General features: G+C 45.1%; 1 protein-coding gene across 1 annotated transcript in view; it reads left to right on the forward strand.

The window, feature by feature from the left end:
- Nucleotides 1–13,779, forward strand: part of LOC106562218 (protogenin A) — a 43,197-nt gene that overhangs the window by 10,332 nt on the left and 19,086 nt on the right. Inside the window, exons 3-9 of the mRNA XM_014126945.3 lie at nucleotides 5,813–5,957; nucleotides 6,155–6,288; nucleotides 6,444–6,740; nucleotides 6,845–7,004; nucleotides 7,441–7,688; nucleotides 9,339–9,503; nucleotides 12,797–13,102. Coding sequence (XP_013982420.1) covers nucleotides 5,813–5,957; nucleotides 6,155–6,288; nucleotides 6,444–6,740; nucleotides 6,845–7,004; nucleotides 7,441–7,688; nucleotides 9,339–9,503; nucleotides 12,797–13,102 — 1,455 coding nt within the window. The remainder of the gene's footprint in view (nucleotides 1–5,812; nucleotides 5,958–6,154; nucleotides 6,289–6,443; nucleotides 6,741–6,844; nucleotides 7,005–7,440; nucleotides 7,689–9,338; nucleotides 9,504–12,796; nucleotides 13,103–13,779) is intronic.

A 13,779-nucleotide genomic window follows, 5' to 3' on the forward strand; every position in this document is an offset into this window, starting at 1 on the left:
TAGAGATTTGATTTATTGTGAATCCCCACTTTGTTCATGATCAATAGTAACAGATTTTTTTGCTACTCGGCACCAGCATCCACCAACATCTCCCATCTGCACAGTGACTAAATGAAGAAAAGCATTATGCAAAGCATTGTTCTACTGTGCCAGTATGGGATGGCAGTGGACAAGGTTTAAGAGAAAGAGCATGTTAGCGGGGTCATTTCATATCTGTTGGAAGGCAGAGTACCTTCCCAGTTTTAGGAGGCTCTGAGTGATTGATTGGCAGTTTGCAGAGAGCCAGCAGGGTAGCGTTAGCGTTGCAGCAGTGCTGGGGTGGCCTTGCAGGGCTCTGCCTTGATGGGCGGTGTGCTGGACAAGATTTGTGGAGGTTGGAGGTCAGAGGTGGGGTCACTGCAAGAGGCAGATGGCCAGATCCTCTTTTTGTGCCGCTTGGCGCTGGCATTCACCCCATCATTAGAAACATCTGGGCAAAACATCCAGGTAAACAATAAATTATTTTACATTTAAGCTAGGTGGGTTTGGTAGTTATATATTCTCCAGGTGGTTGAATGAAATCATTAAGTAACAGAAACACATTGTGAAAGGTGGAGAACGGTCAAGTCACCTTTTCATTTATGGAGGCCTTGCTCAATAACTGGACACTCAAGGCTCCAGGGGAGAGGTGCATATGATGAGCATTTGTGTGTTTAATGTGTTTCAAAAGTAATCTGGAAGGTGACTGGAAGAAGTAAATGGTAAATGGGCACACAGAAATAATTGAAGGTATAATCTAGTCATTGTAGTGTGAGCCTCATCTGCTTTAATATTTCATTTAGGAGCATTAGGTGCTGCCTCTGGCGACCATCATCACTCAAAGGAGATGGTCAATCGCATATTTTGAGCAGCCATGGCAGTGACCACAGCTCGACAAACCCTAGCAGAATAGATTTTAGACTGAGGCTTAGTACGCAATCAATAAGGATCTCTCTGTTTGTCAATCCAGCATTTTTTGACTGTTCAGAGAGACAGAGTATCTGGGAAGCTCATCGTCTCAAGCCCCCAGGCCCTGGGCTACTGGGATGGATGCCTCCAAGTTGCATTGCTGCTGTTGCGCAACACTTAGGAATGAGTTTGATGTTGATTAGAGGTTCCACATTCTGTTCCTCCGTGGGAGCGTGTGGCTGAGGGATGGGCCCCTGTATCCGTTCAGTGATGCTCCCAATCCAATGCCTGCCTGCACTTCTCTCCACAGCAAATATTCCTCTGCAGAGGGCTGCACTGGGCCTGATGCACAAGAGGCCTTACAGCTCAGAACTAATTCAATTAAAAATGCCCAAAGCAAAGTGGCCAGGGGCTCAGTGAAAGGATCAGTCCCCTTTTCTTCAAAATAACTTTACACAAAGAAATGGGTATCTACAGCAACTTGTGGCACACAACTCATTAGAGAAGGTAGCATTCCATTTGAAAGTCCACAAGTGCTCTGCAAATAAAAGTTCAAGGCAAAGTGGCGCAGCTCTCTAAAACTGGTCAGGGTAGACAATGTAGGTTATGGATCCTAAATGAATTGGGTTCATTCTGGCTTTGCTCATGAACGGTACATGCTCTGCTCGTGGCCAGTGGGAAAAAATGAGGATGTCTTTACCTTGAAATGGCAGAGGGTCAGCTGCATTTAGGAGGGACTTAATTCCCCTTGCCGCCTTCCTGAAGACGACACGGAGTATTTGTCAGAGTGCAGTGGGCTGATCAGGATTCACAGAGAGCCCAGTCTGGCAGTTAGGGCTTTCCCGCTGTTCAGCACCACAACACCTGGAAACCCAGGTTACGTCCAGCTATCCATGTTGGCTGTTATAGAGGCTAGGACACAATCCAGTGTGTTTATGACGGGGTGGAGTTTACCTTTAGGCAAGGTTTCTCGAGAGCAGTGCTTGAGATTTACGTTGCTTTTAAGTAGTACTCTGAGAAAGGTTTGTTAAGGATACAGATAGAGGTGTACCACCTGTGCTGTGTGCTGATTGTCAGTGAAATTTGATGAGTGGTAATAGTTCATGTACAATTATTCAGACTTAAGGTGCAAGAAGATGTTGATTGGGGTCCTCTCTGATGTCAGTGACAACAGCTGTTCAATCAGAAACGATAAACCGTGCACCTAGTGAGGATTTGCCTCGCTTTAAATCTGAGCTCCTTGTAATCTTTGCACGGCTCCTCGTATGTTTTCTTCATCTGTTGCCCCCCCCCGTCTTTTCTCCCCTGGCAAGCCTGCTGTGTTTGATGTGCGTTCAAGGTTTTTTGTGTGCAGAATGTAGAGAAGAGGGGTCATTTCTGTGATAAAGTTAGTGGGGGAGCCTCCGAAGGTAAACACTGGGGAGAGTATATCATTGTTTCACTGGGCTAGCGAGAACTGAGCCTAGGGAGGGGGGAGAGAGTTGGATAGAGAGAGAGCCCAGGAGAGGTACTCTGATGCCCCTCTCCCCTCCCCTCAGACTGCCTCTTCATCTGTGAGTGCTGATGGCTCCTCGCCCCTGCAGCACAAACAGCATCGGATGTGTGCAGAGGTCAAAGAGCACTGCAGTCTGTTTGTTAATCCATTACTTAAGTGGTGCGCATTGCATTCTGAACATGCAGCTGTTTTGAATCTGAAGACACATGTCACGTGTATCTTTGAATTATCTGATTCCTTTTTCTCGGAGTAGTAAATGGGTGAAGAGGATTTTGTTTTGTGGTACTTGTTTTGGGTATTTCTGATGTAGTCTTCTTTATATAGTCCTTCACTGATGTAGCCTAGTCCGTTGGTTGCACTGGGTCCCAGTTGTTCCAGGAGTGGTTTGATTTGTTTATGATAATTAAGTTGATGTTATCTAGCCCTGGGGCTTTTTGGTAAAGATTTTATTTATCTCAGTCCTTCCAAAAATGTGATTTAAATTGTGGTCTGTATCAAGAGCAGCAGCACCATCATTTATTTTAAAGTAACTGTCCAGTGTTTCCAGATTTCTATGAAATAAGACGTATTATTAATTACAATATGAGTGAAATAGTTTTCTTTCCAAAAATTGTAATTAAGTGTGTTACAATGCAGCTTTTCTGTGTTGGAATGGTGTGGGCGTGGGACACACTCTTTTCAGGCCACTTCGGTACAAAGTGATTTTCGTAGCAGGTTTGGAGAGCATTTTCACTAACCCCTAGCCTTAACCCTTTTCCTAACCTTAACCTCAGTCTCCTAATTGGCTATGTTAATTCTCCTAATCTGCTGCGTAAATGCTCCTAACCTGCTATGAAAAAGTCACTTCGGTATCGAAGTGGCATGAAAAGAGTGTTTCCAGTCTGGGCGTACCCCAACAACAGAGTAGACTGCTGATTGGCCATTTCATCCTCCTCAGGAGGATGACATCATACTCCATGAGGAAATAGCAAGCATTTTTGAAACGGTCTGTTTGAGATACAAATTTGATGTGTTTTTTTTTTTTTTTAAGTGTTTTTTCTCCAATTTATGCTTTGGCCACAAATATGAGTATAGGATCGTGAGTCAACACCATTATTTGGGTATAAGTTAACATATTAACTTTAAAAAGTAATATTTTCACTGGACAGTAACTTTAACAAACTATTGACCTGAGGCTTCTTTAGTTGAGAAGGGGGGTGGGAGTGGATAGCAGTGGATTACCTTAATGGCTTTTGGGTTTTTTATTTCTTAGTGACTGAAAAGGGGGGGAAGCATAAAGTTCTAGATTATTTTGTATTACTTTTTTGAAACGATGAACAATCTATTCTAGATATTGAACTACTTGCAACATCATTCTTAACGGTGGATAAGGTTTAGGTGAAATCGGTAATGGGACACAAGCTGTGTACATGAGGTTTGTCATGGAGTTTAGTTTCCATACAGTTCAGGTGGTGTCTGACAACCAATCAGTTTCAGGGAAACCCAATCCAAGCAGGATGTTGCCGGACCTCTCCACCAATCATCACCATCCGGCTGCACTCAGCAGGGCAACACTTTTAGATATATCTGTCATCAGGGGTCCTCTTTATCTCAGGGGGATTAAAGTATAAAATCAGTGGCAAATAATATGTTGGTAACACTTGACTTAAAGGAAACAGTTATAATGATGTATTAATTGCTATAAGCATATGAGACGTATTATATCTGTTGTCTCTCTAGGAATAGACCTAGAGGTAGGCCTAATTAGGAATTAGATGCTGTGAAGAGGTAGCACTTTTCCCAAAAGGACTGTGTGTCTGTGAGGGTTGGTTACATGTGATGTTGTCCTTCAATGCTACTGTTAGCATAGAGCAGTCCCTTTAGGTTCCCACTGGCTGGCCATTCATTGGTCCTGTCAAAGACCTCACATTCAGTATCATCTTTCACTGATTGATCTTCCCAAACTCTGCTGCTCCATGAGCGGGAAATTAATCAATGACCTCAAACAAAATGGATAAAGCTTCCCATCCTCCTCCACATGGCCTCATCACCAGCTATGGGCTTAATGACTCTGTGTTCAAATATAAAGAGTTTTACAGCAAGCGTATGAGGTATTTTATTTCAGTTGAAGTATTAGCAGTAGTCATTAGGTGGGTCACAAAAATGTTGTGTGCATGGCACACATTTGACTGATTGACCTCTGCCTAATGTGTGTGGATGTGCATAGTAGAGGAGCTAATTAATAAGATGAGCCTAGCAGAGATTTCCTCTGCTCTCTGATCTCCTCAGGGTTTAATGTGCTCCAGCCAGGATGAGCTGACAGGTACCTGTAACATGCTGGTTTGTTTAGGTTAGTTAGGGCCTCGGGAACCCCGTCTGATATCCGATGTCTGGTGCTTGTATAACACCTCATTTGAGGGAGAACTGGAGCTTATGCATTTTCAAAGAGAAGGTGAGAGACAGGGCAAGGTTTTGTAAGGAGAAAAAAAACAACAGCTGATTTCAATAGTGGACTAACCAACATCTCAGGGCAAAAGGGTCTTCCTGTGACTGTCATGATTAGACGGCAATGCATCAACACATGAACTCTGTCTAGGCTGTAAGGAGAGGAGGTCAGGGAGAGAATTTGTCTTGGAGGGGTAAGGTTGGATGGATTGTGGGGCTCTTTAGATCTTGTTGTCAACAGCCCTTATGATTATTATTGGCAAATGTTCAATCTCAATGCTAACGTACACCATTTAGGTTGATTTTAATAGGATATAGCTTTCTTGTTGGAACATGGCAGCTCGTTGGCAAGTAGTTTCATGGACAATTATATGAATAAAGGGGATTAAAGAGGATGGCAGTTGGGGAAGGGATCATTTCGGTATAATTGTGCACATAGATTTTCCTATTTTCACTGAAAATTCTAAGAATGAGGTTCAGCTTCACAGCACTACAGTCTCACTATCAGGCAGATGCTGAAGTGGGTTGGCCTTTGCTGGGTATGGGCTTTAGTGAGATGGTAACCTGAAAGTGAAGTAATGTATATTTATAAGATATGCCTGGCAGCTCAATATATTCCCTTATTTCCATAAATGTCATTGATTTCCATTTTAACTGAACAGTGCCCTTAAGTCCTAAGATACAGAGGCTTAGTTTGACTGATAGAAAGACATGTAACCTTATCCACCAAGATGAGCTGCCGAGCAAGAGAGGATATTGGGCCATGAACATACATTTTTGTGATGATTGGTCTTATAGATCCGAATGGGGGAAAATACAATACTAGAAAAACATAATTTCACAGTTCTTGCTTTCTAATGGCTGCATTGCTAGTAATCATATCTTTGCAAACATGTATTGTACATTAGAGAATGTGTCTACTGTTGTAGTACACAGTGTCTCACCATTCCTTGTTTTGTTCTGTAGGTATCTCCCCCTTTACAAATCAGCCAACTTCCATTGTGGTGACAGAAGGATCAGTCGCCCGTTTCACCTGCAAAGTCACTGCAAGCCCTCCTCCCATCATCACCTGGGAGTTCAATCGGGTCACGTTACCGCTGGCAACTAAAAGGTATGCATTCTCATTATTTCATTATCATGCCATGTCATTAACTTTATCTGTAGATGGCGTTTGAGATTATTGTAGAAGTCTATTACGATTTTAAACTGTACATGTCAGAGGGATAGAAATATCAGAGCTGTGTGCTCATCCACCATTATATATGATGTCAGTTGTATTGATTGTCTTTGTGTTCTTGTTTTTCCCAGAATCACAGTCCTGCCCAGCGGCGTTTTGCAGATCCATGGGGTGGAAAAAGGGGACGCTGGGAACTATCGCTGTGTGGCGACCAACATCGCCAACCGTCGCCGGAGTACGGAGGCAACCCTCACTGTCACTCCAGGTGGGAGATAGTGGAGAATTAGCACTCTTTTCAGATTTAAACATAATATATTCACAAGCATTGCATCAAACATTATAAGCCCAATAAAAGCCAAGTTATATTTATGTTGAGTAGTGAAGTGGGCACCCTGGTCAAATCCTGTCTCCCCTCCACAGCTCCAAGCCCCAAACTGCCTCAGAGGCCTCGTATCATCGCCGGGCCCCAGAATGCCACTGTGTCCCTGCACCAAAGTACCATCCTGGAATGCATGGCTACAGGGAACCCCCGACCCCTCATCTCCTGGAGCCGAGCCGACAGCAAGTCCATCGACGTGTTCAACACCAAGGTGCTGGGCAATGGCAACCTCATCATCTCTGACATCAAACCCCAACACGGAGGAGTGTACATGTGCAGAGCCACTACCCCTGGCACGCGCAACTATACCATCGCCACAGCCAACATCACTGTGCTAGGTAAACACATGTTAGTCGTCTGTGTAGAGCTCCTATAAGTGCCAGTTGTTATTACAGACATCATTGTTGGTGTTTGTTACATCTATGACTTTTCCCTTATCCAGCGCCTCCGTCCTTGGTGGAGTGGCCGGAGAGCCTGACCCGTCCGCGTGCGGGCACGGCCCGCTTTGTGTGCCAGGCTGAGGGGGTTCCCCTGCCCCACATCACTTGGCTGAAGAACGGAGAGAAGGTCCACTCCAACGGACGCATCAAGATGTACAACAGGTCTGAGCTCTAACACCAGATCAACTGTGGCTAATAACTCTCTGTTCCTGTTTGTCTCCCTCTCAATTCTTTATTTATCTGATCATCCCATTGTTTTATAAATCCCTGCCTTCTAACCACCAACCATATTGTATGTTCTGCTGTAAGTTAATTGAAACAGAATCCCTAATTCCTTTACCCCACAGGTAGTTGTCTTTGTTGATAGTTGCCCTTTCCCACAGAAGAAAGGAAGCTGAATAATTTACAAACGTGCTAATGGCATTTCAGTGGATTTCCCACTAATTTGCTTCCTCTGCTGGTACCACTGCCTTGGCTTTTTAACGGTTTCTGATTTGAAAGAGAATGATAGAGCTGGTAAGCAACGGGTTAAGTATTGGTAGGTGAAGCTGGAGGAGGGACAGAAGTCTAATATGGCCATGTGTGTTTTGTCCCACAGTAAATTGGTGATCAACCAGATCATCCCTGAGGATGATGCCATCTACCAGTGCCAGGTAGAGAATGAGCAGGGCTCTGTGCTTTCCATGGCCCGGCTCATAGTGGTGATGTCAGAGGACCGGCCCAGTGCGCCCAGGAACATCCGGGCTGACACTGTATCCAGCTCTGCCATCTTGCTGGCCTGGGAGAGACCACTGTACAACTCAGACAAAGTGATCGCCTACTCTGTGCACTACATGAAGGCTGAAGGTGAGACATGATGGCCAATTCAGGGGAGCGCCTCTTCTATGTATTGTACCTTTTCAAACAGAAACTCCTTTTGATGTTGGCAGGATAAAGTTAATGTCGTATGTATTAGGGAATTCCATATTAATGGCCTTGGTAGCCCCAGGAGTTAACAGTTGACACTGTTTAGAGTCCTGAATGCTCCACTTCCTCCTTGCCCCCAGAACGGAATGTGAGAGATTGACCATCTGTTGTTAATAGTTGGTTGCTGGGCAGAGGTCAAGGAAAACGATGATTACTGCACCGAAGAAAGAACAGCAGCTTACTCTGTACAAACAGGACTGGCCTTCCATAGGCGATCTCAAGCCCTGTGCATGGGTTTTAAAGGTGCAGGAACACCCTACACTAGATGAGATGCAGGATAGACAGGAACTGATCACACGAATACAAGGCCTGCACTGTTGTCACTAGTCACCCCAGTCATTGACTGCTGGACCTTTAGCTTTCCTGGGAACCTGTATTGTTGATGAAGAGGCACCAAGAGTCACATTCAAACAATGTAATAGTTCAGCACAAATGTTATCCAGTTCATTCAGGCACTGTTGTTCATCGCCGGCTATGGAATACCATTGTATAGGCCAAATGTATGAATTCCATGCAGCAAAAGAAACACCTGCTAGGCTATGTAAGGATAAGGACGTTAACGGAACTAAGTTAGAAAATCTGCCCCTTTCTCCTTAAATAACTGCTCTCTGTCAAGGATTTGGTGCACTTGATTAAGATTACGTGAAACATTCTGTCCGGTCCCAGAGAATGGCTGGCCGTTGAGATTGACAGGAGTGGTAGCACCAACGCATTCTGCACCTGAGGTCTCAGACACAGAGCCTTGGCACTAAATGGAGGTCCCAATGAAAGGAGGAACTAATTAGTCTGTGTGTTGGAGTGTGCTAATCCAACAGAGGAGATTCTGTCAAGGCACTGGGACAGTGTGAGCTGGACTGGGAGGGAGGCTTTGTGTGTCTTTTCAGGGAGGTTTCCTGGGCCTTTCAGGCCCCTGGACAAGGCCTTTTCTGTTTACTCTCAAGGATCTTGTTTACCAGGTCAGAAATCAGGCTGGACGATTCAATATGTCCTGGCTACAAGTGAGTCTTTTGTGGGACCTTCCTAATCTGTGCTAATTAAACTGCTATTAGGCTCAGCCAGCAATGTGGGAAAATTGAATACTGGAATTTGGCTTGAGCAATGTTGATGAAATTGTCTATAAAAGGGGAAGGAACCAGTTTGATTGAGTTGACACTTTGTGTATATTGTCCATACTGAATGGACCAGAAGCCCACCGTTAGAGACAGATGTACACCGTAACTTTGTAAGAATCAGGTGCCTCAGACAAGGAGGTTCCTAAAGCCAAAGTGATGATGTTCTAATTGCTCTGTATACTGAGAGAAATCATTGAATGATGATTATGGAAAGTTATCAAAAGTTGTCTTTGTACTCAGAATGTACGTAAATCTTCATAGACTCTTTTATGATTAGGTCCCCCTTTAGTGCCCTAAAGAGTTTGCATTGAAGGATCAGATCCCCTCTGAACTCGTTGCCTGTGCATGCAGCTTACAGCTCTGTGGGTGGTAATTGATTCATTGATTAAATGTGTGCCCTTTTCTTCCCTCAAACCAGGCTTGAACAATGAGGAATATCAGGTTGTCATTGGCAACGACACAACCCGGTACATTATTGATGACCTGGAGTCAGCGCGGAACTACACCTTCTACATCGTGGCCTACATGCCCATGGGAGCCAGCCGCATGTCAGACCATGTGTTCCAGCACACCCTGGAGGATGGTGAGGCCTCGTCGTTAGCTCCCACATACACAAACATACAGTCCACCCTGGCCTTTATCGGGCTGTAACCCAGGGAAACAGCCATAACTGTCACCCTAGGCTGAATAAAAACACCCCCAGATGAATAGTAAAGAGAATGCTTCATATTGATCCTGTAGTCATTGTGTAAGGTCTTCTATCACTCTAATGGAGGACTCAGAGGATGTTTTCCAGTGTGTTTAAACTGTAATGAATAGACTGTAGAGAGTGGGCAGTACTGTAGGTCCTGTAATGAATTTAGTGGGGCTGACCCCTGGCTGTCTAATTGGGGTCATCTCTAAGAGGTGCGCCAGAGGAATAGAGGAGTCTAATAAGGAAGGATTATATGGTGGACCACTCGGCTGATTAAACATTAGTCAGGCTGATATTTAGAGATCAGGAATGACCCTCTCTACTATAATCTAACTCCTTCACAGATCACACCACCCCATGAAATGTTTCTGCACTGTGCAACCGTGACTACCACTTATGATCAAGGAAAAGTACATTTCTTACATATTCCATAGAAAATAACTGGTCTATTGTCCTTGACTAAGGGAACATCTGTCACATGATTGCATACCAGTCTAAATCAGATCACATTACAGGTCCTACATTTAGAACTAGGAATAGATATAGTCCTTGGTTCACTCCAGACCTGTCTGCCCTTGACCAGCACAAAAACATCCTGTGGCGTTCTGCATTAGCATCGAATAGCCCCCGTGATATGCAACTTTTCAGGGAAGTTAGGAACAAATATACATAGGCAGTTAGAAAAGCTAAGGCTAGCGTTTTCAAACAGAAATTTGCATCCTGTAGTACAAACTCAAAAAAGTTCTGGGACACTGTAAAGTCCATGGAGAATAAGAGCACCTCCTCCCAGCTGCCCACTGCTCTGAGGCTAGGAAACACTGTTACCACCGATAAATCCACTATAATTGAGAATTTCAATAAGCATTTCTCTACGGCTGGCCATGCTTTCCACCTGGCTACCCCTACCTAGGTCAACTGCCCGGCACCCTCCACAGCAACCCGCCAAAGCCCCCACCATTTCTCCTTCACCCAAATCCAGATAGCTGATGTTCTGAAAGAGCTGCAAAATCTGGACCCATACAAATCAGCCGGGCTAGACAATCTGGACCCTCTCTTTCTAAAATGATCTGCCGAAATTGTCGTAACCCCAATTACTAGCCTGTTCAACCTCTCTTTCGTATCGTCTGAGATTCCCAAAGATTGGAAAGCTGCCGCGGGCATCCCCCTCTTCAAAGGGGGTGACACTCTAGACCCAAACTGCTACAGACCTATATCTATCCTACCCTGTCTTTCTAAGGTCTTCGAAAGCCAAGTTAACAAACAAATTACCAACCATTTCGAATCCCACCGTACCTTTTCCGCTATGCAATCTGGTTTCAGAGCTGGTCATGGGTGCACCTCATCCACGCTCAAGGTCCTAAACGACATCATAACCGCCATCGATAAGAGACATTACTGTGCAGCCGTATTCATCGACCTGGCCAAGGCTTTCGACTCTGTCAATCACCACATTCTTATTGGCAGACTCGACAGCCTTGGTTTCTCAAATGATTGCCTCACCTGGTTTACCAACTACTTCTCTGATAGAGTTCAGTGTGTCAAATCGGAGGGCCTGTTGTCCGGACCTCTGGCAGTCTCTATGGGTGTGCCACAGGGTTTAATTCTCGGGCCAACTCTCTTCTCTGTATACATCAATGATGTTGCTCTTGCTGCTGGTGATTCTCTGATCCACCTCTACGCAGACGACACCATTCTGTATACTTCTGGCCCCTCTTTGGACACTGTGTTAACTAACCTCCAGACGAGCTTCAATGCCATACAACTCTCCTTCCGTGGCCTCCAACTGCTCTTAAACGCAATTAAAACTAAATGCATGCTATTCAATCGATCACTGCCCACACCTGCTAGCCCGTCCAGCATCACTACTCTGGACGGCTCTGACTTAGAATACGTGGACAACTACAAATACCTGGGTGTCTGGTTAGACTGAAAACTCTCCTTCCAGACTCACATTAAGCATCTCCAATCCAAAATTAAATCTAGAATCGGCTTCCTATATCGCAACAAAGCATCCTTCACTCATGCTGCCAAACATACCCTCGTAAAACTGACCATCCTACCGATCCTCGACTTCGGTGATGTCATCTATAAAATAGCCTCCAACACTCTACTCAACAAACTGGATGCAGTCTATCACAGTGCCATCCGTTTTGTCACCAAAGCCCCATACACTACCCACCATTGCGACCTGTACGCTCTCGTTGGTTGGCCCTCGCTTCATACTCGTCGCCAAACCCACTGGCTACAGGTTATCTACAAGTCTCTGCTAGGTAAAGCCCCGTCTTATCTCAGCTCACTGGTCACCATAGCAGCACCCACTCGTAGCACGCGCTCCAGCAGGTATATCTCACTGGTCACCCCCAAAGCCAATTCCTCCTTTGGTCGTCTTTCCTTCCAGTTCTCTGCTGCCAATGACTGGAACGAACTGCAAAAATCTCTGAAGCTGGAGACTCATATCTCCCTCACTAGCTTTAAGCACCAGCTGTCAGAGCAGCTCACAGATCACTGCACCTGTACATAGCCCATCTGTAAACAGCCCATCTATCTACCTACCTCATCCCCATACTGTATTTATTTATTTATCTTGCTCCTTTGCAGTATCTCTACTTGCACATTCATCTTCTGCACATCTACCAATCCAGTGTTTAATTGCTATATTATAATTACTTCGCCACCATGGCCTATTTATTGCCTTAACTTACCTTATTTGCACTCACTGTATATAGACTTTTTGTTTTCTTTTGTTCTACTGTATTATTGACTGTATGTTTTGTTTATTCCATGTGTAACTCTGTGTTGTTGTATGTGTCGAATTGCTATGCTTTATCTTGGCCAGGTCGCAGTTGCAAATGAGAACTTGTTCTCAACTAGCCTACCTGGTTAAATAAAGGTAAAATAAAAAAACATCTATTTATTGTGTACACTTGCGGACTTGCTGAATTGATTTTCCAGTATGACTGAGTGTGACGCACAGTGAGCTGATTTTGTGTCTCTGGGTTTGTTCATTATAGTCTCAGTAGCTAGCTGTTACTTTAGCAATCACAACTCTTCCTTTGGTCCCCACCAAAACACGATACAAAACAACCAGAAATATAGACAGAAACCAGAGACAGTAACACAGTAATGAACAAGTTGGTGACTGTATAATCCTCTACATGACCACTCTGTCTCCCTTTCTACAGTGCCCCTGCGTGCCCCAGAGCTCAGCCTCACCAGCCGCAGCCCCACAGACATCCAGGTGTCCTGGCAGCCCCTTGCAGCCAAGCTAAGCCGCGGCCGGGTGTCGGCCTACCGCTTGTCCTATCGTACCAGCGCCGACCAGGCCGTCTCCCAGCTGGAGCTTCCTGGGGAGAAGACCCAGTATCTCCTGGAGGGCCAGCAGCCCGACACCATCTACCTCCTCCGAATCGCTGCAGCCACTAGCGTGGGCTGGGGGGAACAGTCAGCCTGGACCTCCCACCGCACCCCTAAGGCGTCCAGCGCCAAAGGTACTTACACATGCTCCTCAGTAGTAGCGATGAGTTATTGGCTGCTCCCTGATGGTCCAATGCTAGGTTTCTGCGTGCACATATGATGTTTGTACAGATATGATTACAACTGTATGACTTCTAATCAATCAAAGTCAAAAGACATAAGTAAGCCATAACATCTTTGATGAACCGGAATTTCAACCTTAGATTTGTGAAGCTACCAGCCTGCCACATCACATAAATAAACATGTAAAGCCTTACTTCCTGCACTGACTTATCATGCACAGTAAAACCATCATGCCTTGCAGGCGCACAGTGAGCGCACACTTCCCTCTAACATAATCAATATAGGAGCAAAGAGGCTGGATTATCTCTATACCTTTCTTCTTCCCAGTCCTCTGCTGAATGTGTGAGAGAGAGCCATGAGAAGAGCGTCCTCTCTAATAATCTTGTTAAGGCATTGCGTTTGTTACTCCATGACCTTTGGCCCTCTCTGTCAGTAACATCGGAATGGCTTCAGTCATGGGTCATAAAAGAGAGGGACCCAGGCCTCTGGGTGGGAGGAAGAATAGTTCTGTTAAGAGCTCCATCTGAGCCTTAGGGGTGGGGGAGGGGACTGCTGCCCTCTCTCTCTCTGTCCTTTTGGAAACAAACAGGATCTTTTCTACAATTCTGCCAGGATCATGTCGGCTGAA

The sequence above is a fragment of the Salmo salar genome, chromosome 11 (assembly GCF_965601325.2).
Source record: "Salmo salar chromosome 11, fSalSal1, whole genome shotgun sequence".
Lineage (NCBI taxonomy): Eukaryota > Metazoa > Chordata > Actinopteri > Salmoniformes > Salmonidae > Salmo > Salmo salar.